The 26007-nt window shown below is 34.5% G+C and overlaps 1 protein-coding gene across 4 annotated transcripts in view; it reads right to left on the reverse strand.

Moving 5' to 3' along the window:
• Positions 1-26007, reverse strand: part of LOC128989814 (teneurin-a-like) — an 880316-nt gene that overhangs the window by 19003 nt on the left and 835306 nt on the right. For 3 of the 4 annotated variants that reach the window (XM_054411875.1, XM_054411874.1, XM_054411877.1), the window contains 11 exons: positions 24220-24246; positions 8211-8330; positions 6800-6984; positions 6290-6438; positions 5371-5613; positions 4561-4726; positions 3654-3903; positions 2642-2877; positions 2311-2468; positions 1803-2006; positions 157-332 (listed from right to left, as the gene is read on the reverse strand). In XM_054411875.1, the coding sequence (XP_054267850.1) occupies positions 157-332; positions 1803-2006; positions 2311-2468; positions 2642-2877; positions 3654-3903; positions 4561-4726; positions 5371-5613; positions 6290-6438; positions 6800-6984; positions 8211-8330; positions 24220-24246 (1914 nt within the window). The remainder of the gene's footprint in view (positions 1-156; positions 333-1802; positions 2007-2310; positions 2469-2641; positions 2878-3653; positions 3904-4560; positions 4727-5370; positions 5614-6289; positions 6439-6799; positions 6985-8210; positions 8331-24219; positions 24247-26007) is intronic. The other variant, XM_054411876.1, reaches the window with a different exon arrangement.

A 26007-nucleotide genomic window follows, 5' to 3' on the forward strand; every position in this document is an offset into this window, starting at 1 on the left:
AACAAGTGATCAGAACATTTTCTCTTAGACTTGGCTAAATAAAGGAAAACAAAAACTAAACTAAACTCAAGGTTTAAAAGCAATCTTCTTGTATTTAAAAAAATATTCTTACAGTTTATCTATAGATTATTTTGCATGATTGATTAAATAAAATACCTTTTGTCAAAGAAGTGTCCTCTACCAGCAAAGTCAGCCATTCTACCAGCTGGATCGACTACTCTGATGGCATTCACCTTGCGAGAGTCACTATCAGCGATGAACAGCTGTCCGTTGGGACTGAACGCTAAAGCTAACACTTGTCCCAGCGTGGATGGACTGTCGTCGTCTTGGTTCTGTTATAGAAAAGGAATAGTTTTAGAAAAGTCAAGTTATGGAACTTGACTTGTTGAATTGTTTCTTAAACCTCAACTAACTTTCACCAGAGACCTGATAGTTGGTGGTGGTGTAGAAAGAGTGAAGAACTGTGTAATCACATGAGCAAGCCAGTGACTGATATCTGCAGTTATAAGGTAACTGGTCTTGAACTGGAAACCAATCATGTTTTCAATTTCTCAACTCACATTGTTCATCAACATATTAGTATTTCATGCTATTGCAAAATTATTATTCTGAATAAGCTCCAATAATCTCAAAAGATCTCCCTGCTCTGGCTGGAAAGTTTGCTAAGCAAAACAAGTTTTCATCTTACTTACGATACAAGATTTACTGACTGTTATTTGGCAACCTCAAACTATAAAAACCCTTTTATGATTTCTTTTATTATTTATAATCAATTGTATATGATGTTCATAGTTCAAATTTTCCATGCAGTTTATATCTACAAAATTGTGGCTGTGAGTTTACAGCTTGTTTGACGTTCCTCTTTCTTTATTTCTAGCTTTGAAATTTGTGTGTTTTTTTTAATTGTTTGGTATGCATCCATGAGTATGCGTTATATAAAATAGGTGGATTTGTTTTCTGAAAGATAAAAGGTGCTACTGTTTAAAATTTCAAAATTTCAGAAAGTAAAAAAAATACCCCCGCCGCAGCAAACCTGACGCCTAAGCGAATTTCCATTTGGCTGAATTGATTTTCAATTGATCTATTTAAATAACATTAGGTTTAACGAGTACCTAGGTTTGCTGCTACAAGGAAACTAATAAAGTGTGTGTTATTTTAAGTAAAATAATTATTGCTTAGTATAAAATGAATATATTTGCCAAGTTTGATCAAAAGATATCCATAAACAAGCAAACAACAACATTTTACAATATTCTCCATAAGAATAACATGGGAATTTTAAATTTACCATTTTTTTAGTTTTCTCCGTAACCAATAACCGTACAAAAACACTTTGATATACTGAATTGTTTGTTTTTTTAAGCTCTTTAAGAAGGTTTAGAGAAAAGTTGGGAAATTTTGTGTTTTGAGGGTCAAAAGTGAGAAAAACCAATTTTTACCCCATAAAACCCCCCATAAAACCCTGTTCCCATGGTCCGATCATGCTGGATCGCGAACTCATTCAAGTTTATCCCGCCTTACACCTTCAAACCAAATTTCATCAAAATCGGATAAAAATTACTCAAGTTATCGTGTTCACGGACACACATATATATATATATATATATATATATATATATATATATATACATATATAAAAATTTGAACGAGTGGTGTTTTTGGCCTCTGGGGACATCAAAATGAAAAAGTAAATCGGTCCCGGGCCTAAGTCTTACCATGAGACCTACGGTAATAGCTACTTCCCTATAGGGAAATTCGCTAAAAACTACTTGAGATTGGTCTTAATTTGTTTGTGTACTAACCTGATTTTTATGTTGACTCTCAGTTCTAGGAGCATGTCCATCAGATTTTTTGTCATCCTTGTGTGAGTGGCAGTGGAGAGGGGTGCCAGCGACAACCTTGACCTTCATATCAGCTGTAAGCTTCAGCACTAGACGATCATCGATGAAGTGAAGACTGCCATCTAACGGACTCAACGACAATCCTGTAGGCCACTGCAGTTGAGCCTGATAGTGAAAAAATCATTAGAAATTGAACATATAGTCAAATAGTCAGTGATATTATCAACTTTGAAACCCCTTGTATACTCTCATCCTATTGTAAGACCTGAACTTTTGTTTTGGGAATTTCGGGATTTCATATTCTAAATGTTTGAGTATGTTGACATCGACTAAATGCTCCACTCTTTCATCGAGGTGAATTTTATAGTGTGAACTATGTCACAGAGTACGCTACTTTATGTGTATATGTGTGTACAGTACAGAGTATTCACAAAAAATGATTTTTAAGAACAAAAATTACTGTTTTTACCTGCTGAGCAGGGATAGCTCCCAGACATGGTATTGGTTGCCACACGTTGAGATGACGGTGATGTCCAATCAGAGTGTGAATGATACCATCAGGGTCAACGGACCTGATGTTGGTCCCATCAGCAAAGTACATGGTCTTGTCAGCTGCTATAGCTAGGCCTGGAAGTGACAAATTGATTAAATACGGTGGACTTCCGCTGTCACATTAGATGTGTGAATACTTGAATAATAATTTGTCTTATATGAAAAAGTTTGAAAAAAAATAACCAAACTTATAATTTTGTACATATAGCTTTTAATCATGAAAAAAGAATGAATGTATCGTCAATCACCTTTAGGATGTGCCAGTTTGGCCGAGATGGCAGGTCCTTCATCTCCACAGCTGGTCTCATCTCCCGGGATACATCTTTCCCCGGACCCTACAGCCGGCTCCCAGTTTATGCTGGGGTCCGGGACAGAGTCCAGGTTCAGCACCCGCAGGATCTGATGCCTCTCAGGGTCGGAGATGTACAAACGACCGTCCGCTGGGGAGAGGCTCAAGTAGTACTGGTAGGAAACTTGGGTGGCACTGTAATGTTCAGAAGTGTTATTATTCAGACAAGTAGGTAACTTAAAGTTTTGTTTGTAAACAGATTATTTCGTTCTGTGATAGGTGTTTTTTTATTACAGTGCCTACTCAGTACAATTAGAGTTAATTTTTTCACATTTTTGGTAATTGTATATCCTCCTTGTATAAGTTTCTAGAAAACATCAGCTTTCTACTAAAGCTAAGATTGTAAAAAAATAAGCCAAACTGAGATTCCACTGTCTAGAATATGCTATATTTATTTTATCTTTTCAACTGTTAACCTATTTGGCTCTATTGACCAGTTGTTATTATTTCACAACAGTTATCTCCATCGTTTGCACACCCAACACCACTTGCCACCTGTATATGTATATCAGCTTTTTACCAACTCATTATAGGTTCAAAGTTGCTCACTAGACCAAACTGCTTAGAAGAATTTTTTTTGAAAAAAGACATGGTTTGTGACCAGATCTTTTGGCCTTCTAACGATTCAAAAGTTTTTATGTCGGCAGACCACTGGCCATCGGAGCAGCTAGGACTCGAGCTGTTGTGCAAAAGACCGCAATAGTTATAACATAGTATGGCTAGTATACAGCTAGCCACCCAAGAAATCAAGACAATCCACACATAGTCTTTTCAGGTGCAAATTATTAAAAAGCTAAGATATATAGTTATCCTTAACATACGTGTAACAACATCTACGGATAAATAATCTATAGACTAAGACTACAGGGATTAAACGGCAGATTCATTTTCATCAAAGCCGCAGTACAAACCTGAGTTGTAGCACGGTGTACACACTTCCTTGTGGAGTGAGACGCCGTACCAGGTTGAAGTCTCCGACATACAACGATCCATCAGGTCCTGAGGTGAGAGCTACCGGGGTCAGCAATCGCGCGTCCTTGGCAGGACCATCGCAGTCCTTACACACAAGAGGCCTCTGTAGTCCAGTGCCCATCACCACACGCACTGTGCGCGGGAACTGCTTCAGATGCAAGGTGGAACCGTCTCCCTTCTGCAGAATACCTATGACCAAATAAAAATGTTTTTAGAAGTTATATTCAGTAGTATAAACAGTCAACAGTATAATGCCTAGCTAATTGGGCATCCAATAATTCAGCATTAGCTAAGGATGTTTTTCACTGAACCTTTCCAAAACTTTATGAATAAAACCATTATTTTTAATCAACCTTTTTCACCTATTTGTCAGATACAATACTAGGGCCTACTATTGTAATCCCCAAAGTGAAATCTGCTTTATGGATTTTTAAAACCAAAGCACCACTGCCTCAATATGCTTTTATTCTTGACCATAAGCGTAAATTTTAATTGCTTTGTAGTTTTTGAAAATAAAAAAGATTTTGCAAAACACACACTTCACGTCCGGCAGGACTTTAAATCACAGATTTCCTTTTAAAACTCAGTTTAAAAATTACAACATGTACCAGTTGTACAGCTACAGTTGTGTAGCTAGGTGGGTAATGAATTTAGAAACATTCTTACCTCAAGATGGCAATTCTTGCCCAGTCCAAAACAGCTCTAAGACAATACAGGTTACATTCGGGATATTGCCCTCATGACTTGACTTTGGAATTATCCATTTCTAATTAAAGTAAAGTAAATGAACTAAAGGGAAGATCACAGATAAAAAAAATAGACTTCAAGTTGGTACAACATACAAACCTTCATGGAAGTTATAATGATGGTGAATGTCCAGACTCCAACCCCCAACATCAGAAATGTCAACATCAAACCCTTGCAGCATAGCTGTTTGTGTCTCCCAGATGATGTTTGGACAAGTTGCGTGTTCGTAGCCCACCGATATCTTTGCCTGGGCCACTCCATAAACCTAAACATGCGGTATTCATCAATAATAAAAAAAAAAATTATGTAACCTTACAAACCAAAAGTTAAAATACTTGATAAGAATATTAATGGGTTTTGCATCTATCAAAGTGGCTACCAATAATGATGAAATCAAGAGCTGCATGGATAAACCAATAAATATAATGGTAGACAAATTTTGATTGAAGAAACTGTTCTTTAAAATTTACAATCTAAACATCAGAACATATTTCAAGATTCTTAAACGCAAATTTTACTGAAATGAAATGGTGAGATAACTGAAGTAGATGGGGTATCATCCATAGCGTGAGTACTGAGTAGTATGCTTTATCACTCATTATATTTCTAATTTGCTCTTTAAGTAGCTTAACATTCAATTTGGTTTACATACAGTACAGGGATACTTTGTTGTTGTGCACCTTTAGCCCCATTTGATGCAAGTCGTATTTAAATATTTCTCACTTGTGGTAAGGTTAACTAAATTAGTTTTATTCCTCATCGTGTAACTATGCAAAAGTTTTACTTCTTGCTTATAGCAACATTTCCAAGCCAGGCTACAACTCAATTTAACCTTGAAAATCATTTAAGATTGAGAACCAAGCAAACTTTGTACTGATAAAACATAAGTGAATCACACAAGGGACCTACCTTCTGTTTATAAACATTGCGCTTGTTCCAAGCAAAGGTGTGAGTGAGGTTGGGATCTGCTTCGTAGGTCTTGCTGTGCACGGATCCCTCGATCTCCACTCGAACATGCACTCGGACGAGGGACCGAGGAATGAGGGAATGAGTGAGCCTCATGACCACTCTAGAGAGGTATCCAGAGGCAAGGCTGCTGCGATACATTAGATGGAGCCCTGATCCAGGGATACGGATACTTTCTTGCAGCATCTGTGATGGAAAAAGTTATGAGTTAGATTTGTGCTTAAATTTCCAGATCAAAAGATAGGTTGAAACTAAAAAATAAAAATTTTAACTTTGTAAAGGATTGGCCTTCAGATTGTCAGAAATTGTCAAGTAAGGTGTTAATTAGCGTTTGGTTGGTCCATTTAAATTTTGTTTTGCTATTGTCTATAAGTTAATAATATTTTTGACAATCTCAAACATTATAGTATTCAAAAGTGACACTTTCAACTGAAATTAAAACTTTTTTATATTAGATATTTGTTGAAACAGTTGTAGTAAAAGTTAAACTACCACAGATTGCTCAAAACGTAACTTGAACATTCATTTAGGTTAATTCTTAAATGAAAAATCTTCCATAAAAGATGAAATGCCAAATCAACCACACATAATAAAGTTTAATTCCAGCTAACTGGTTTAAAATACAATTTAAATGAGAGAGAAAGTACATAGAAAGAGAATTTAAATATTGTTCTAAAACAAAAATTGCAACTTATAAACTTCTATACATTTTTAAAGCTAGTTTGTAATCAAATTCTTACCTTAATTGTTTTAGACCAATAAAGAAGAATACTTACTTATATAACTATTTATACTACATCTTTTCACAACTTTTTGCTTGTTTACAAAAATGATTTTAATTTGATAACTTATGTAAACAAACCTGAGTTTCAGCAAAGATGAGACTTTTTCCTGCCATACCGCCGACTTTCTCAGGCATCCATGTTGAGAGGACTACTGGTACCAGAAGAGTATTGTCATGGTCCAAACAAGGCTCAACCATGTGCAGTGCAGTCGTCAAACTAGGGGCGCCTGAGACAAAGACGGTAACATTATATCAACTACCAAACTCTTGTTAAAAAAGTGTGAAAAAATAGTCTAGTTATAGTCCACAAAATTTAGGCGGTTTAAGGGGAAGATTTTCTGGGTACCCAATCCACTTTTTTTGAGTTTAATGTAAATATCACCTCATCAGCTGCCGGCTGTTGTTTCAACGTTAGGGTGAGGTGGAGGGGATGAAATCACTTCCCTTCTAACCGCCTAAGATTTGAGAATGAAGTTTAGGTTGATGTGTGGATACACATGTTCATTCATTTGTCTTTGGTAGCCTATATAACTGTGTTGTTCATTTTGTGAAAATACCAGCCAGCGTTTCAGATGTATTAGCACTTACCTAAGGAGAGCACAGGGTGCGGGGGTCCTCTATATCCATCCGCATCGTCCCCTAACTGCATGGTGATGGGAGGAAGCACCACAATCTGGTTCCAGGGGACAAACAGGGTGCGTGTGAGAGGCTGGAAGGGGCTCCGCTGGAACTGAAGTGTCACTGCACCTCCTCCGTTGACCAGAACATCGAACCTGGAGGATAAAGTGGGTGGTCAGTGCTTGGATATTTTTGTTTCATTTTTAACTTTGGGAAAAGATAGAGGCCAAAAACGGATATATTTCAAGAATTATATCGTAATTTTTGATAGATTGAAAAATGTATGCAATCCCATGTAAATGTGAGTTTCACAAAGTCTCAGTTTGTTATCAGCTGAAGGTAGGTCAGCAGAAGCAGTTTTCTGGCTGTAAACTGGACACAACTGGCCACCGTCTTATCACTGAAGTCACCACTAGTTTGGGTATTGAGCCGGTCTAGTGGTAAGGTCCCGGGCTCAAATCCCGCCAATCACCAATGGATTTTATCTATGTGATAATACAGCAATCCTCGAGGACTAGTCAATGTAATGTGTAAAACAGTTCCAGGCAAAAATCTAGCCCCCTAAGATGTAAAGGTTGGACAGTAATATTAATAATTTTAAAAAGTAACCACTTGTTTGCCCATGTGAATTTACTGTACGTAATGGTAATTCCCTGTTTGTGGAAGTTGAGGTTTAAAAGATTACAAATATGGTGTTCAGATTATTCGGATTAATTATTTTGGTAACTTTCCACAAGCATGTTCGTAGTAATATCTATTGGAAGTCTGGAACCTATCATTTTGTACTCAAGAAATAGCAAGGGAAAATTGTAGAATATTTTTTCAGTTTGAACAAATGAATAAAATATATCTAGGCTTTGTTAGGTTATTCATACTTACCTTGGCCCTCAATTTAAACTGTATATTCATGTTTTTGATAGAAAATTTCCAAATCTGATTGTTATTCGGATTATTTACTACTACAGGTAACAACTGAGCAAGTTTGATAAAATAACAATGTCATCGACTAGAAAAATATCAAAAGTTTTCATGAGTTATCGTTCAAAATTTAATAATTGAGTTGCAGGTTATTAGAAATTTAAATATAGGCTAATTGAAAATTGTATAAGTCATCTTGAACTATGTAAGTAGTCTTAACTGTAATATTCTACTTTATATTCTAAGTAACAGTTCATTTCATGATTGACATGAAATAGACTTTTTCCATAAAGAGTTCATATATTTTTTTGCAAATCTTTCTATTACATTTTTAATTGAAAGCATAATGTTTATACAGAGACATTCAACTTTTATGAAAGGTTCTCTTAAAACATTTTTACTAGGACTCGATTACAATTAAGCTTATAATCCATTACCATGATACAAAACCTCAATTACTTACCATCCGCCAGCTCTAGTAAGGGTAAATCCGAATCGAGAATCACGATCCACGGATACTCTGATCCCGACTATCCCGAGGCCTTGAGGAGACAAAACTTGACCTCTCATCACGGATACTCTCCTGCAGGAGGGTTAGAACACAATGTACAACAGAGGACTCAAATGTTGAGAAACATTTTGATATCAACCATAATGCTAGTCAAAAGAGGCGTATTTCATTCAGAAGACAATTAAAAGTATTATTAAAAAAATGATTAAACCTTGGAAAAAGCACACCTTATGCAGATCTAAAAGAAGTTATACGAAAATCTACTGAACGGTATGAATAAAGCAAATGTATCTTAAATTTAATTAAAATTGAAAGGTGAAATTGTTTAAAGTACCTTACGATATAAAGAATTTCTGATATAGCTTTGTGTAAAGTTGTAACTACACATTATTGTTAGAAGTATAGATAAGTTCTAACTAGTTGGCATTGTAAAAACTGTAGCCTAATAATTTTTAATTTCTTTGTTAGTAATATTTAAAATATTAGGTACCGGCATTGTTGTGTCATAGAATTAATATTGGGTTTTCTCCATAGTTCACTGACAGTCACCAGAAGAATGTCTAATATAAATCCTACAAGCAAATCTAACAGATTTCAAATGCAAGTACGAAAGATAACAGTCTTTACATAAAGATACAAGGTTAATAAATATTTCATTATTGAATATTAAATATATAATTGTAAATAATTCCAGCACAGTAATGGTATTTACAGTTGGTAATTTGCACTTAAAATCTTTTGTTCTTATCTCTGTAAAAAAAAAAAAAAAAACACAAAAGAGCATCAAAATAAAAATTTATTTGTATTGAAACTTTTTTTAAGTCTACACCAATTGGAGTCATGGCTCACCTTCTGCTGGCTATGGCCTGTTTCACATCTACCCGGCTGCCGGGTGCCGGGCGTCGTTTAACCGGCAATGGGGTGAAGAAGTATATGGCACCGTTCACACATGCACGGCATGTGTCGTGACCGGTTAATTACTTGCCCGGCTGCCGGGTACTAGTCGAGGGATGCCGGGTGCCCCCTCGGCGAAGGCCGGCTGCCGGTGCCGGGTAAACAAGCCGGCTGGAGTAATGGGTATAGCGGCCCAATGTGGCTGTTCACATACAACCGGCACCTGCCGTCTGTCGGGTGCACCAAGAGTACTTTTAGTTCAGTTCTTTGTAGTTAATGGGTATTAATTTTGGGTATTTGTTCGCAAAGTTTTTGGTCATGTCCATGAATAGACCATGAACTACTTATTAATTTAGTTCAAGAGCAGAATTATTTGAATTAAATAGAATTTTTACTCAATTTATTTTTTTATTTTATTACATAACATTGAATTAAATTTTACTCAAATTCAAACTGAATCAAATTTAAAAAAAAAATCAAATATAAGTACAATTGCAATAAAGTTATTTCAAAGTACCTAACATTACAATTGCTCTATTACGTTCTATTTCCATCCCTACGACACACAAGTTTCACAAGCTTGAGTACAACTGCCGGAGTGCCGGTGTCGGCGTAATGTGAAAGGTGCACTCGTGCCGGTGCCGGCTAGAAGCCGGGTTAACGGCATGCCGGGTAGAAGCCGGGTATATGTGAAACGAGCCTATGTCACGCCTCTCCGCCTACCAGCAGGCTACTGTATTGCAATTTGACCACATTTTTGTTAAGTGTTTTTGAGTTTATGATGACTCCCCCCGAGATGAAAAGGATTTTTCTAACTACTTGGTATTAGCTTGAAAATGAACCTTTGGGTTCAAAGCTTTTACTCGACACTTGAAATGCATGCGATGCTCCTTTTTTGTCTCTCGCTTTCTTTAGGGCTACTGTAAATGGTTTATTCGTGATTTAATGTTTTGTGACTGTGTTTAAAAACCGTGACGTGGCATTATGTGTCAATAAATTCAAGTTTTGTATAATAAGTATCTAAAGATGGTATAATAATACCGAAACACGTAATCCTGTTGGATGATTGAGGACCACTATAGGCAGTCGGCAGGAATTGTAACATTTTTATTTCGATTTGCATAAAAGTGACCTGGAAAAACAACTACAACATGAAGTCCAAAGCTTTTGTCACGAAGAAAAAACAAACAAAAAACAATCATTTGACGGTATATAACTAAATGCAAAAAGGTATTTAACCTTTTTCATTTTTCGATGTGGGTAGCCTCCAAATTACCAATATAAACTATGATTGATTGTTTGAATAAAATATGTTTTAAAATACTAAATACATGCAGGGTGGAAAGGACAAGAGCACCTTTGATCATGTAAATGTCAACCGGGATAAAGTGTTTAATGGTGAGGTTGTGGTAGTATTTTAACTAATTTTAACCATTGTGGAAAGTAACTTTCAAATGCCTAGGTACCTTACGGCTATGAATCATAGATCTATAAAACATTTTTTTTTAGTTTAATCATTGGATATAACATAAAAATGGAACACGATCCGGGTGACATTTAATTCCAAAGCATTTGTTTTGGCTTGAAACTGTCACATCCGTATTTGCGAAGGTTTATATAATTATAATAGCTTTGCCAGCATTTCTGAAAGTAAGCAAACTAACTGCTGTTCTTAATATAAGTAGGTTTCAACTGACTACTATAGGATCTTCGTGCGTAGAACGGGCACACAGCTAGTATTACAAAAAATAATAAAGACTAAAATATAGTAAATATAATACTTGGTGAAAAGTCACTGGGCATAAAAAACATTTTGAAAAGATTATGCAGTGATATGCAACCTCCTCAGGGAGACGCCCTCCTAGGAGTCAGAAGAGAATCTTAAATGTAAGCATATGTTGATATGCATCTAAGAGGATTAAACATTAAGGAGAGGGCACGCGAATAGGAATATACGTGTTGCGGTGAAGCCAGCTTTAGCAGAACACTAGAGGGGCAGGCGGAGCCGTAGAGTGGCAAAAAGCCGCAGCTTTAACATAGGAGAGATAGGGAAAAACGTGACGCACGCTGTTTTGGATTAAAATTTCCGCCAAACTAAAACACTTGTGTTATTCAGCGATGGCATTCTTAAAGTAAATAAAATTTCCTATCGAATGAATCATTTCTATAAAAACTATTATTTTGATTTACTATTGAAGATCAAAGTTGAATGAATTGTTTTTGACTTTGAACAAATGATTTCTTTAATTACGATTTTAAAATCGTATATGAAGTATGATGTATGTATCGTATATGATCGAATATGATGTATCTATACAAATAATCAATTTATTTGTGTTCTCTAAAAGTTTCTCAAAATAAAAATAATATATTTTTACCGATATTTAATTGGAGTATTAAAAATAAGAACTGTATTAACTTTTTTTAATTTTTACAGTTTTCAACAAGTTTATTAAATTTAGGTTTTAAATCAAAAATACAATTAGAATTTTGAAATAAATATTAAATTAGCATTTCTAATTATTTTCTAAAATTTTTAATCCCATTTTATGATAGTTTTAAGGCATTTTTGTGCTAGGCAAGTACCGGTAATTTGAAATAGCCGAAGTCAAGAAAAGATTAAAAGTGGCTTTAATCACACTCACAGCCATTCAAATTAAATTAGGAATATAAAAAGTAAAACATTTTCTTGCCCATTAAAATTTTTGATTTTTTAATCATATTAAGCCATTTTTTTAGGACTTATGTTAAGAAATATCAAATAAACTTTGAGTAAAAAGTGAAATCTTTCAGTTCTCGCATCCTCTGACGCCACATTGCGTACGTATCATTATTTTATAGTTTTAAATTAAGTTGAAATTCTCTTGTTCATAATACAAGGAATAAAAACCTTGCTACCATATATTTTTTAGACTGTCTAAAACTATTAAAAGCCATATTGTAATCTCACTAACAATATACAACAAGCTAATACATTCAATAACAACAACATATGTCCTGAAAAAAACTTTTAAATCTCAATTCTAAAAATGGCTTTTGAATAATCCTTTTTATCCTCCAAATTTTTTTTGAAATGCTTTTTATTAATTATTAAGTAGAGCTAGCAAATTTACCAAATTACTTTTGGATTTAGTTGGTTATGGGGTTTAATAACTTCCATTATTTTATATGCCTTGAATTTTTCTTAACAATAAGATTATTTGGTTGCAATATTAAAATATGTATTGTAACATGTCTCCTTGTGTGTAGTATATTGTATTCATTAACTGACTATGCTAATTTTAGCAGTTTTATGACATTGTCAATAATTTGTATGAATTCACAATAAACTCATTTAATTTCATTGCTTAATTAATTTGTAATTTTTGATATTTAAATGGATGCCATTTTTTACTCAGTTGTTCTTTTAAGCTCAAATTTGCATCTTGTATTCATGTAATAAAGACCTTCAATTTGATGTCCATATAGACCTATGCCAACGTTTATGATTTTCTTCTGACTTCGCGTCTTCCCTCAGGAGATCTTTGAATGGGTGTCATTTTGACTGACATTGTATTTGACTAACAAAGGCCTTAAATTTGATGTGTATATCTAGGAGGATTAAACAGCCTTAAGGCTGTGCGTCTAAAAATGTGAGCATTTTATTAATTTTTATTTTGATGTTATATTTTTAGTTGGACCTTTAGAATGAGTTATCAGCAATAAAAAATTTTTGTGGAGTTTTGTTTGGTTGGAGAGGACATGCTCGAGTTTCCTTGAAGCCAGCCAGCCGACCGCGCACTGTATCGCGGTGGGAGGGGAGCATTGAGTTCAGAAACATACATAATAACATTTAACCGAACCAGCAACGAAACACACCAACCAATTAGGACCGTTATATTGTCATATTAGATATTTAGTTACTTAAATAGCAGTCATGTATTTAAAATATTTATTTACTACATAATGTGAACAAAATTAAGAACTTAAATTAGAATTGCAATATTAGAAACCTAACTAAGAGGACGAGTGTATTCATGTACGAATAGTAAATTTAAAGATGGCCTATTAATATGTTTTTAATCAAACATAATGGTTGAAGGATGAATGCTTTTATTTTTTGCCCTGCTAATATTGTGTTAGTATTGATTATACCATTATAATCCAATACTCAAATCATAAAGTAATTGTAATATACGTATTTGAACATGTTTTTGCTTAAAAAGAAATCAAAAAGGTTTTAAAACTATAAAATAATGATACGTACGCACTGTGGCATCAGAGGATGCGAGAACTGAAAGATTTCCTTTTTACTCAAAGTTTATTTGATATTTCTTAACATAAGCCCTCAAAAATGGCTTAACATGATATTAAAAAAACAAAATTTAATGGACATGAAAATGTTTTACTTTTTATATTCCTAATTTAATTTGAACGGCTGTGAGTGTGATAAAAGCCACTTTAAATCTTTTCTTGACTTCGGCTATTTCAAATTACTTGCCTAGCACAGAAATACCTCAAAACTAGCATAAAATGGGATTAAAAATTTGAGAAAATAATTAGAAATGTTAATTTAACATTTATTTCAAAATTCAAATTGTATTTTTTATTTGAGACAAGTTTATCAATTATATTCTGAACTGCAATAGGTATAATAAAAAAATACTAACACTGGAACAAGGTAGGCCACAATACAGTTTCAGACAAAAAAAATATTAACCACTAGAGGTTTAATTGATCTAATATAATTGTTTATGTTAGTGTCAGTGCTGTAGTTTAATTTACAATTTTAGTGTGTTTTGTTTCTCAAAAGTCGTGTTTAAAGTGTATTAGTAACATATATTCATGTTATTTATATTTAGGGTAAGAAGTCAATTCCTTCGGTCTTGATTGCATAATAAGCTTTTTATTATTACCTGTGTTTTTTTTTGTGACCTTCATAAGGTAACTTAAAAGGTTTTGCATTTTTAGGTTACAGCATTAATAGTCAAAGGTTACAGATTCCAGATTCCAGATTCCAGATTCAGGATTTATTATAAGTTTGGTTTATAGTTTTGTGATTTTGAATTTCTGGTTCACCATCACTACTGTACCTAATTGAGAGTGTTGTGTCTCAACACAAACGTTATTTGTCATTTAATCGGATTAGTCAACTTGTCAAAACGTAGGCCTAGGCCTAAACAATTTTAACTTCAATACCTTGCTATGGAACTGCCGTAATCTTTGTGACAAGGTCAACTTCGTTGAAATATTTGCTAATGACGAAAACAGTGATGTTGTTTTTATTACTGAACATTGGCTTTTGGATTCTGACATAAAATCATTACATCTAGAAAACTTTACACTATGTTCAAGCTTTAGTAGGCCTCGGTTAGAAAGAGGAGGTTCAGCAATATTTATTAGGGACAACAATGCTATTAATTGGTCTCCTGCGCCTATTATTACCAGTTTAGCCTTGGTAAATGTTTTTGAAATTAGTGCTCTCTTCCTAGACAATCTGAAGATTTTATTGGTGTGCATTTATCGAATTCCAGACAAAGACAATACTGAGTTATTCTTGCTCAAATTCGAAGAACTTTTAACTGTAACAGCATCCTTGGAATGTGATGTTCTTATAGCTGGTGACTTCAACATCGATGTTAAAGATAACGTGTCTCATGTCTGTCAAGATTTTTGTAACTTAATTACAAGTTTTGGGCTCAACATTATGCTAAGAGACGAAGTAACTCGACCCAGCCTTTTAAATATGCTTGATGGTTCGTGCATTGACAATTATGTAACCAATTTGCATCCCTCGAGGTGGAAGGCTACTGTTATTCCGACTACGGCGTCTGATCACTACATCGTAAGTTCGTCTATGTGTTTGGACTTGGCTCCTGCTTCCACACAGTCATATCCTCCGAGGTCCATGGGTGCGTCACAGTCTAGGCGCAGGGTGTCAGAAGATAACGCTGGTGTTTTTTGTAATCATATTAAGGATACAAACTGGAATGAAATCTACAGCGCAGATGATGTAAATACTAAGATATTGTTATTTCTTAATCTAGTCATTATTTTTGTAAATTGTTGTTTTCCTTACGTTAGGCCAAGATCTGCTAAACCACGCAAACACATTGGTAATTGGTATACTGGTGAACTTAGGAAGTTAAAAGAAGAATGTTTAAATTATTTTTATCTAAGTAAAGATACTGGTTGTGAAGCTTTTAAGGTTAGGTACAAGTTATTAACAAAGGTCTATAATAAGAAAGTAAAGGAAGCTAAGTTATTGTTCAATAACTCATGTATTTCTAATGCCTGCAACAAGCCCAGGGTAATGTGGAATATTATTAGAAAAAATATCTCAACAAATGAGCGCCCAGTTGTTATCTTACCAGATGTTGATTCACCTTTAAACTCAGAAAATTTTAACTCTTTTTTTGTAAGTAGTATTAATGATATTGTTGATAACATTCCTGTTAGTTTAACCAGTGCCGATGAGTATATGTCTAGTGTTCCTTTGTGTAATGTTAAATTTGAATTTTGTGAGGTATCAGTAGAATGTGTACATAAAGCTATTTTGTCTTTAAGCAGCAGCAGCAGTCTTGATATTTTTGGTTTAAGTTCTCAGATTCTAAAGTTTGGTAGTGATTATTTATGTGAAGTCATTGCACACATCATTAACTCCTGTATTACGGGAAAAACTTTCCCAGACAAACTTAAAATTTCTAAGATAATTCCAATATTTAAAAAAGGTAATAGATTGGATGTTAGCAATTATAGGCCTGTGGCCTTGGTGCCCACTCTGTCGAAGGTCATTGAGAGGGTGCTTTCATGGCAAATAGTTAACTTTCTGGATTCAAACGGTTTGCTTTCGTGTGCGCAATTTGGTTTCCGCAAGCACCGATCCACGACGGAGGCGGTCTTAAATTACATTCAGGACACTCTAGAGGCCATGGAAAGAAAACAAGGTGTTTGCTCAAAATTTTTTGATCTCTCAAGGGCCTTCGACACTGTGTCTCACAGTGTTTTACTAGGCAAACTAAAGTCATTTGGTTTTTGTGATAATGCCGTGTCTTTGATTGAGTCATATCTGAGCAACAGATTCCAGGCTGTTTATTTCCAGGATTCACTGTCAGAGCTTAAACACACTCCCCACGGAGTGCCACAAGGGTCCATTTTAGGCCCCCTACTCTTCATTATTTATGTTAATGACTTACCTTTTAATGTCCAAAGTAATGATGTTTCATGTTTTATGTATGCAGACGACGTGTGTTTGAATATCAAGTCTACTAAGTGTATGCAGGACAGTGTAATTTCTGAGTCTGTTAAAACAATGTCCGACTGGTGTAAGGCCAATAAGCTGTCTCTTAACGTAAACAAAACTCAAAATCTGGAAATGACCTATGGTAACTCTAAGAATTCTCAAACTCCAGTCAAATTCTTAGGTGTGATGATACAGAGCAACCTAAAATGGTTTTCCCATATTGATTTTATCGCTCCAAAACTCTCCAAAGGAATTTTTATTTTAAGAAATTTAAAATTAATTGTTTCTCCAGATGTATTGTTAACTGTGTATTTTAGTTATGTTCATTGTCATTTAGTATATAGTGCCATTCTCTGGGCTAATTGTAGCCATGCCAACATCTTGTTTGTTTTACAAAAAAGAGCCATTAGACTGTTAAGTAATGCTCCACCACGTAGTCATTGTAAGCCTATATTTAAGAAATTGTCTGTGATGCCCTTAACCTGTATTTATATTTTTCAATGTCTGTTATATGTTAAAAACAACTGTGATATTTTACTTTGTAATAAGGATGTGCACAAGTATGCCACAAGGAATTGTAATAATTTAAGAATAGATCAGTGCCTTTATGCCACCACTCAAACTAGCTTCAAATATACCGCTACCAAATTGTACAACAAGTTACCAGTTAAAGTTAAAAAGTTACCATTAAATGTTTTTAAAGTAGCCATCAAGAGAATTCTTCTAAAAAACTGTTTTTATAAAATAGAAGATTATTTTGCCTCAACCTTAGATTAGTTTTAAGTTGTATTATATTGTTGACGCAGCCTATACACTATTGTACTTTTCACAATTTGTGTCTATGGAATAAAGATGATTTGATTTGATTTGATTTGATTTGATTTGAATGGAAATGAGGCTTATCTGACATCATGAGCACATCATCATCTTTGGAGTTCAAAATGTTCAGCAAAAGCAACTGCGGTGCTCAAAATCGCGTTAATAGAGCTGTTGCGTGATCATTATTTTGTATGGGTGAAACTTTAAATGGTGTAAAATACGCTGCAACGAGCGACGGCTGAGGTGCAAAGTTTGAGCACGACGCCTGGTGGAACGTAGTGGACTTAGAAACACTTGACGCTCTTACTGTCTATGTTTTGTGGAGTAACTGCCGAGCGTAGACATCGTGGACGTCCAGTAGATTTATCAGTCATGACCGACCATGTTGTCCGAAATACAGTCACCCAATGTGATGTTGATCTGCAATCAGGAACTAGTCCATTACGGGCTATACCAAAATGTTGTCGAAACAGCCGTTGCACTGTAATAAAATATTCACTGTTTCTGAAAAACTGTTCCACAGCAAAAACGTGGTGCTCGACTGTCCACTGCGCTATCTGACGGCAAACTGGAAACTGGTTGACTTGCAGATGGCCGGCAGTGGACCTGCCACTCCCCCGACTACCAGTACTACGCAGTTCAAATCCGACCATCCTTTTTGTGCCACCCTGTACATTCCATATTATGTGAGGTATTATTGTCCTTACAAACTTGCATCAAATTATAAATCATCGTGATCGCAGGATATGATAATAATGTCTCTGTGACCGCAGGGAAAAGTTGAGATATTGCTGTGATTACGAGAGGCAATGATGATGTCTTCACATCACCAGGGGACAGGGGGAGGGTTAAGTAGAGTTTCTGCGATCACAGGAGAGATGGACTGAGGGCAATGTAGAAATATTGTCGTGAACACGGAAGGCGGTGAAGAAGATGATTTCGTGACGGGGGGAGGAGGATGACGCAATATTGCAAAGATCGAGGGAGGCGGAGATGATGACTTTGCCAGTGGCGTAACAGAAGGTCCCGCAAGGCCCGCAATGCAGGGGGGCCCGGGAGCTGAGGGGGCCCGCGAACCGGTGAGCAGAGAGGCCTGTGAGACGAGTGGGGCCGAAAAATTTGAGTTCATTCTTACTTAAATATATTATCAATCATTCAATAATTGTATTGAACAAGTAATGACATTGATGTTATTAATAATATGTTGTTATCAGTTATCATTTAATTTCGTTAGGCCTTTTCAGTGATAACGAACTAGAGGAACAAATTTAACGTTTTATAACGTGGGTCTTTGATTATTATGCAATCTTGCTTTTGTCACCAAGAAATAGTTTACTTCTCGGTGATTTCGTACATTGCTTTTGTCGTCTGCAATCATTTTGTTACTTTGGAGCCTGGAGTCATGAACGTTGGCTGGAGCTTTTAATATTGTATTATTTTACATTTAGTTTTGTCCTAATATTGATTGTTTTTTGTTAAATACAATATACTGCTACTCTACTGACTGTGTTTGTTAGCCCATATCTTATTTTACCTCACAATTAACCAATAGACATTTGTTGTAAGATAAAAACGCTTGACATCCATACAAAGATAAAATAAAAATATGTAATAGATGATTTTTTAGCCTGTGATAAAAGTACGTCAATCTGTTAAATTAACCAGCTTTTAGTGTATGAGTTAATTATAACCAAAGAATACTAACCCAATAAATTAATACTTTAATACTCTACTTTGAAATGGCGACCATACCAATGTAGGTATTTTAAGCCAAGAATTAATGGAGATGAGCGTAGGATGAGTGGCGCAACCTTTTAGTTTTGAAAGGGACTAAGGCCGACATATTCCTTAGACACAGCTGTTAATTAATAGCCAATACAGCCAAAAGCAACTAGGCCTAAGGGGGTTAATAGGGGAATTCGAACCACATTTTTGCCTTGTAATTAACTAATTAGTCTAATTATCAGGGTAATAAAAATAGATAACATGTGTGATAAATTAAATGTAAAAATTTTAACCTCCTTGATATATAAATTCTGATACACGGATGGAAAGGTTTTTTTATTTGATTTCAAAACTATTTACAAACACTAATAGTGATATAGGCTAATGATGTAGTGATGTAACATTTACATCAAACCACGACTGAAATACTTAACACACCCTTTTATTGAACATAACCTATAATTTAATATTTTTTTATAATTTATTTACCACTCTTTTTATGATTAATCTGTTTGATCATTGTATCGGTGGTCCAAAAATAACTCTGGGGGGAGGGGGAGAGCGTTTGATTATGTTGTATCGGTGGTCTAAAAATAACTCATGAGAGGGGGGCCCAAAAAATAAGTTTGCAGAGGGGCCCGTACAAATTTGTTACGCCACTGGACTTTGCTACCGATGAAGGGGGTGCAGAGATATTGCCACAACCACGGGATCTGGTTATAATTTCTTCCTGACTGCGGGGAAATGTCAAGATTTTGCCGCAATCTCGAGTGGTGGTGATCATGTCTTCGCGACCACAGAGGAATATAAACATATTGCCTCCATCACGAGAGGCAATGATGATTTCTTTGGGACCACGGAGGAATTTAGAGATGTTTTTCCTCAATCACGGGATATCTTTGCAGTCTGTGGGAGTGGAAAATACTCTCAATTTTGCCTCTGTTGCGGGAGATGTTGGTGCGGTAGTGATCTAGATAGGGACGCAATCCAAAGTTAACATTATGATGCGGGCATATAATTGACCAGTCTCAGAAAAGACAATTGGGGTAAAGTTATTTATATTTTCTCTCTCCTTCGGCGGCTACCTGACCTTATGTTTGTCCTTTTGTGGCTATTTCATTATTTATAGTTAGTTTGAAGTGACCTTCCCTAATTCTCTTAATGAGCATGGTTATTTCATCAATTAAAAATTATCCAAATAACATGACTATTTTATTGTTACAATAATTTAGTACTGAAAAAGCCTAAACCTACTAAAACATACTAATTAACATTTTGTATTGACAGTTAGCTGTATTTTTTTACTTTAAAAAATCGTTGAAATTTTGGCGCTGGTGTTATAAGGAGCAGGTGACTATGTTAGGGGATATAAAGGGTCAGTTTGAATTGGGGTGATTTTCACCCTTGACCTTGGGGGAAAGGGCATCTCTGCATCATCTGCAGTTAATCATGAATTGGTTTGTAATTTTAATGAGAAAATTGAAGAAAACCCTTTAAAATTAAAGATCACTGAAGATAAAATTTAAGTTTCACTAAGAGTAAAAAGTAATTAATTGGATAACTGGGATTTCTTAAACTTTACGAACATTGGGTGCATAAAGTTATTACTGAACAGCACAAACAACAATGGATATTTCTTTCAACAAATCAGGCAGTGCACTTGATTTGTTGACATTCTATGACGAGGGTAAAGAGATATTTAGGGTAACGAGACATTAGAGTAACGAGACATTACTAACGCAAATATTCATAAGGGATGAAACTTGAATTGCTTATTAACAATATACCCCAGAAACCAAACATCCCCAGCCATTTGAATATGAATTACATATTTCACAAATAACGGGATTTCTCATTAATGCAGCCATTATAAAGAAGCACCATGAGGTGTGTAGACGCAACAGTTAACTCAAAATACCGCAATTTCGTCCGTCTTTGCTCAAAGTTACTGCTGCACATGGATAAGACTATGATTGCAGCATTGCCACAGAGAAAATGGAGGCAGGATTTAAGTTACTTTCCAAATACACCTACCAAATACCAATCGCGTGTATAAATTATATTAGGAAAAAGGGAGACACTTTTCTATTTGCTGTTGGACAGTACACTTGATCATAAAACCACCACGTTCTTGGATTGGAAGTAGTTGCTATTATATTTGCTTCTTATCTTCACTGTATTAATGATATAGCAAATAGTTCGTAACATTTGGATTCCGACTGACTTTTGACTGTAGATCCAAGTTTATTAAAGCCAACAGCAGAAATTAACTTTTGGTCAAATGTGTTATTTAAAAGCTAATGAATGATTTTAAAAGTTGTACTAAATAATATGAGTTTTCTCATCTTATATTGTATATCATTAAAGAACTAACAATAGTACCGGTACCTACTCTATTATACTTTACCATACACAAATTACAAACATTGGTAATAACTGGTAAGAAATCATTACTGTGCTGGAATCTGTAAAAGTATAGAGAAATACATTATCAACTTACTAATAACAGACTGTCCTTAAGTGAAATAAAACACTCAAGAAACAGAAAAAAAATTAAGGAGGCTGTGGACAAAAGGTAAGACACATTAGACAAAGACACGAGACAGGGATACACAGGTAGGAAATTTTCAAAATGGCTGCCGATCCTTTTACTCTCTCTTATGTAATTAAAATAATGAATAGTTTATCGATCGCCTATATATATATTTCAATTTATGAATATACATGATAAATTGAGTTCTTAAAATCTTAAAATTAAAAATGAAAGAAATCAAAACGAAAAACTAAGCTAACAAAGTTGTCACATTTACAGAACAAATTGTGGAAAAATTTAAAAATACACACTCGGACACTTAGAGATGAAAAAATAAATAAAAGTAGCGAACAGTGCACAAAACAAAAGGACAAACACTTGCTCACACAATAATGGAAATAAAACTGTAATGTGGATCTGAGTCAGTGACAGCTGATGATTATTTTGGCTAACTGTGTTGGGCAGTATCAAAGTTATTTATAAGAAGTTCAAATATAATAATGTGCTATTTATAGTGTTCAAATGTTGAATGTTTGTTAGATGGATCACAATTAATCATCTCAATCAAACCAGTGTGTGTGTGTGAATCTACCGCCAATACCACTTCAAGGCTTTTCAAATCAACACAATCACTGTTTTATTGTAATATTATCGGATATAAAATGCATATCGTATAGACCTAATAATCGGATGAAAGGAATTGGTGGTCTTGTGATATTTGTTTACAAGATGATTTTCCCTAATTGCCAGAATGTTTCTTTATGCGTGTAAACTAGCTGTTCTGAATTGTATTCAGTTTTAATCGACTACTTGATTCTCGTACGTAGGACGGGCCAACAGCTAGTTATACTTATTCTTAGATCCATCAAGTAAGATAAAAATTTTGACATTTACCCCATATGATGTTTGGAATATTTAGTTGACCCTCTTAGTTACATCTAATCCTACTACTGTACAGGGTGTTTATAAAAGAATGCTAAGATTTTTAAGGGTTGTTGCTCGGGGACTAGTCAAGATAATTAAATGATTTAAACGTCAAATTGAAGGAAAAAGATTTAAGTTTTTTCTCATACTTTGATACAATTCGGAATAATTTAATAAAATTCAGATTTTCATCAACAATCTTATATGAGGGTAAAACTGGCTAAGTCTCTACGCTTAGGGCGATCGTCGGGTTTATCTGATGTCTTAAATGAATCTTGTTAGGCACAAAGGCTCTATCTTTTACAGATAACATCATAAAGTGTTGATTTAGGTTTGTTCAACTGAAGACTTTGTCGGGCAATCGATTTTTTGGGGGCTTTTGATGCAGAATTGTCGCATTTCTTCGATGATGTCATCGCTTGTTTTTAGCCAGCCAGCTGTCTTTTCAAAACACTGTGTAGCTCATTAAACCGGCGTCAAATTTCTTTATCATTAAGTAGATTTAAATTTAGTTTAATTTAGCAATCGATATAAACTCTCTGAACCACAGATTACACTCATTGTCTTCTGTTGCACCCTAAACATCATACTGGCATCGGACTGGCACCATGCGCAAAACTCGCAATAGAGGCCTACCACCCCGGACCTGTTTTGCGCATGCCAAGGTCAAAGTTTCCTCCCTTGCTATACGGGAAACAAAACTTAGTTATTTTAGCTTCAATTTTAGTGCGTATAAAAAGTTTAGGTACCTTGAATCAACAATCAAGAATACAATTACAATTTTAAATCCTGCCATTCTTTTAAAAACACCCTGTATTTACTTATCACAAAAACAATAAACCAACAGTCATTTAACTGTGAAAAGTGTTGTCAATTAAATGATTTAAATACTTCAATGATGGTGATTGGTGGGTCAAAACGGATAGTAGAATCTTGTTCTTTGTCAGATGACACATTGTTGTACTGGCGAAAATACTGACGAATGTTTCAGATGCAATCTAACTTTTGGGCAATCTACAATTCAAGTAAACTTTAGCAGTTGAATCGTAGCTTTCTCCAAAGATAGAATTTTACGCTGCATCCAAAACATCAACGATTTTCACTGGTTCCTCAACATGGTCATCTGTCACATAGTTAAATCTTTGGTTTAGTTTCTAGTCATTCCTGGTTACAAGGGATATATTAAAAAAAGTCATTATGTAGCCCCTGAACTGTTTAATTAGACAATTATAAGGCACATACCGTACCTTTTTTACCTTATAAAAAAGATATGCCTCACCTCAGGTAAAAGTTTTGAGATACAAAAGTGTTCACTTATGGTATCAAAAATATATATACAATATATATTTTCATAACCAAGCTATTTATGATTAATTATGAATGATTATTTAATAAATACTTTAGTCATGGAAGAGGATGAGAATCATATTGCAAAACAGAATGAATACATAACTAACGTAAAGTCTAAGTTAGATACAAACTTGACAAAAGAAAAACAAATTTCAGTAAATCTCTTCACTTTTTATGTAAAATTTGCCTTTCTGCTGTCAAACTGATGTTCTTTTACTGCGCAGTGAACATGTGACATATATTTACAATGGGTTTCTATATTCCTTTTTTCACTAGTACCTTATTCTTTAAAAAGTCTTTTAGCCGCTGTCACCGACTAGCACTGTGGATTGTGGATTGTGTAAGGGTACATCCAATGCAACATACAGTGAGATGGGGCTTGTGTGTAAAAATGAAAATACAAAGCTACATAACATGTATAATTATTGTGAAAAGTTTAAATAAATAGAAAAAATGATATTACCAATGAGATTATTTGGGATCTGATAACTTACCGAGGAGAAAATGAGTTCCAGAATTGACTAAACGGGGGAAAGGGCAAAGAGAAAAGGAATAATTACCATATGTATGACTTGGCAGTTGGAGGTCTTGTAGATAGTTGAGAATTTAAAAGAATTTGAAACAGTTGCAAAACTATGAATTTCTAACATATATATTAAGGGATTGTTTTATATGATGATTGAATAGAAAGTGTGATTAAATAAATAAGTATACATTTAATTTAGCGATTTTGAAAAGGAAAAAGTATATTAAAAGCTTAAAGGTTATCAAAAGATGAGAGTAACTAATACAGCTCTGTCCAAAACCAAAACGAGAGGACCTTTACGATGACAATGTAACAACCCCAGCAAGATTATTTAATGTGCTTTATTTACAAGTGGTAATTTTAGCTTTAAAATGTTAACAGAAAGTACAATATGTTTCACATCTCAAGTTAATTGAGGAAAACTAATGGGACTCACATTTTTTTTTATCATAGGAGATTCTAACTAAATTCATATTAATCATATATATATAAGGTTTCCCTTAACCCTCCAAGTGTCCATAGTTTAGGCCTTAATGCAATGCTTAATGTTTTTGGCGCATTTGCAAGGTTTTATTAAAACGGATCTGAGAAGCTTAAAACAATGTTAATTCTAATGTTCTATATACCATTTTGTTTGGAAAATCATGGGCTTCAATATTATATATAAAACATAAGGAACATTTTTTCAAAAAAAAAAATTTTTAGGTAAAAAAATATAATTTCAAAAATTTTCAAAAAAAAATAAGTTCGCGCTCAATGAAATTGTATAAATTATAGGCCTATAAATATTTGAAAATAGCCACTTTGTTCTAAATTTTATGAGGATTACAAATATATAATAATATAAGGAAGTATATTTGCAAATAAATAAGTTATGGGCAAAAAACTGATTTCAGTACATAGCGTTTAGCTAAGAATGCATAGCCTAACCATAGCTAGGAATCTGGCTGATAATTTACATCAATATCACTACCTACTTCTTCAGGATCATCAACCAGCACTTCAAAACCACTTAAATCTTCTTGTAATGCACCACGTATATCACTACTTTTGATTTTTAACATTAAAACAATGATAAACGTAATAAAACACATCAGTCATCGGTCCGGGGGAACCTAGCTGTTTACAAATACACGCACGTCAGCTGTCTGCTACAATATTTTCGGAACTAAAATGAATAGCGCTTAGAGACAGACCTCTGGAGAAAGCTTAGAATATTACGGAAAGAACGATACCTAACTCGATCCAGTTCAATCCGATTCAGTCAGTCATAGAGCCTTCGCCGTAAACGATGTCTGCGTGTCGAAAAATCGACAAGTAACACTACACAAAGTGTGCTGCTTGTCGAATTTTCGTCAAGTAACACTGGGAGGGTTAAAAAAATTATTTTTGAAATATGCATTTACAATTCAATTTTATGTTTAAGATACCCCAATCAGGTATACTAAAGTCAACTTACTATAATTATGTTTTTTGTGATATACATAAAGATTCCCCTAGTTTCAAAAGTGCATGGGTGGTTTTGGACAATCTGTAAGTCTCTTCCAAAACTAGAGATTTTGGTTATTAAGTCCAAGTACTCAAACAGTTCCAGTATCAGTAATATAATAATTAACAATACCACGCTCCTTAGTTATATCTGTGTAGCAATGCTTAGAGTTTAGAGCATACTTCAGTAATTTCTTGATTCCGATGAAGGATAAATATGGTATTGCCAGTTTTGACTACATTTTTAAAATAAATGTATTTGTTCTAC

This window comes from Macrosteles quadrilineatus, unplaced genomic scaffold (assembly GCF_028750875.1).
Source record: "Macrosteles quadrilineatus isolate MER2022 unplaced genomic scaffold, UCM_ALF_1.0 Scaffold_3__2_contigs__length_128488019, whole genome shotgun sequence".
Lineage (NCBI taxonomy): Eukaryota > Metazoa > Arthropoda > Insecta > Hemiptera > Cicadellidae > Macrosteles > Macrosteles quadrilineatus.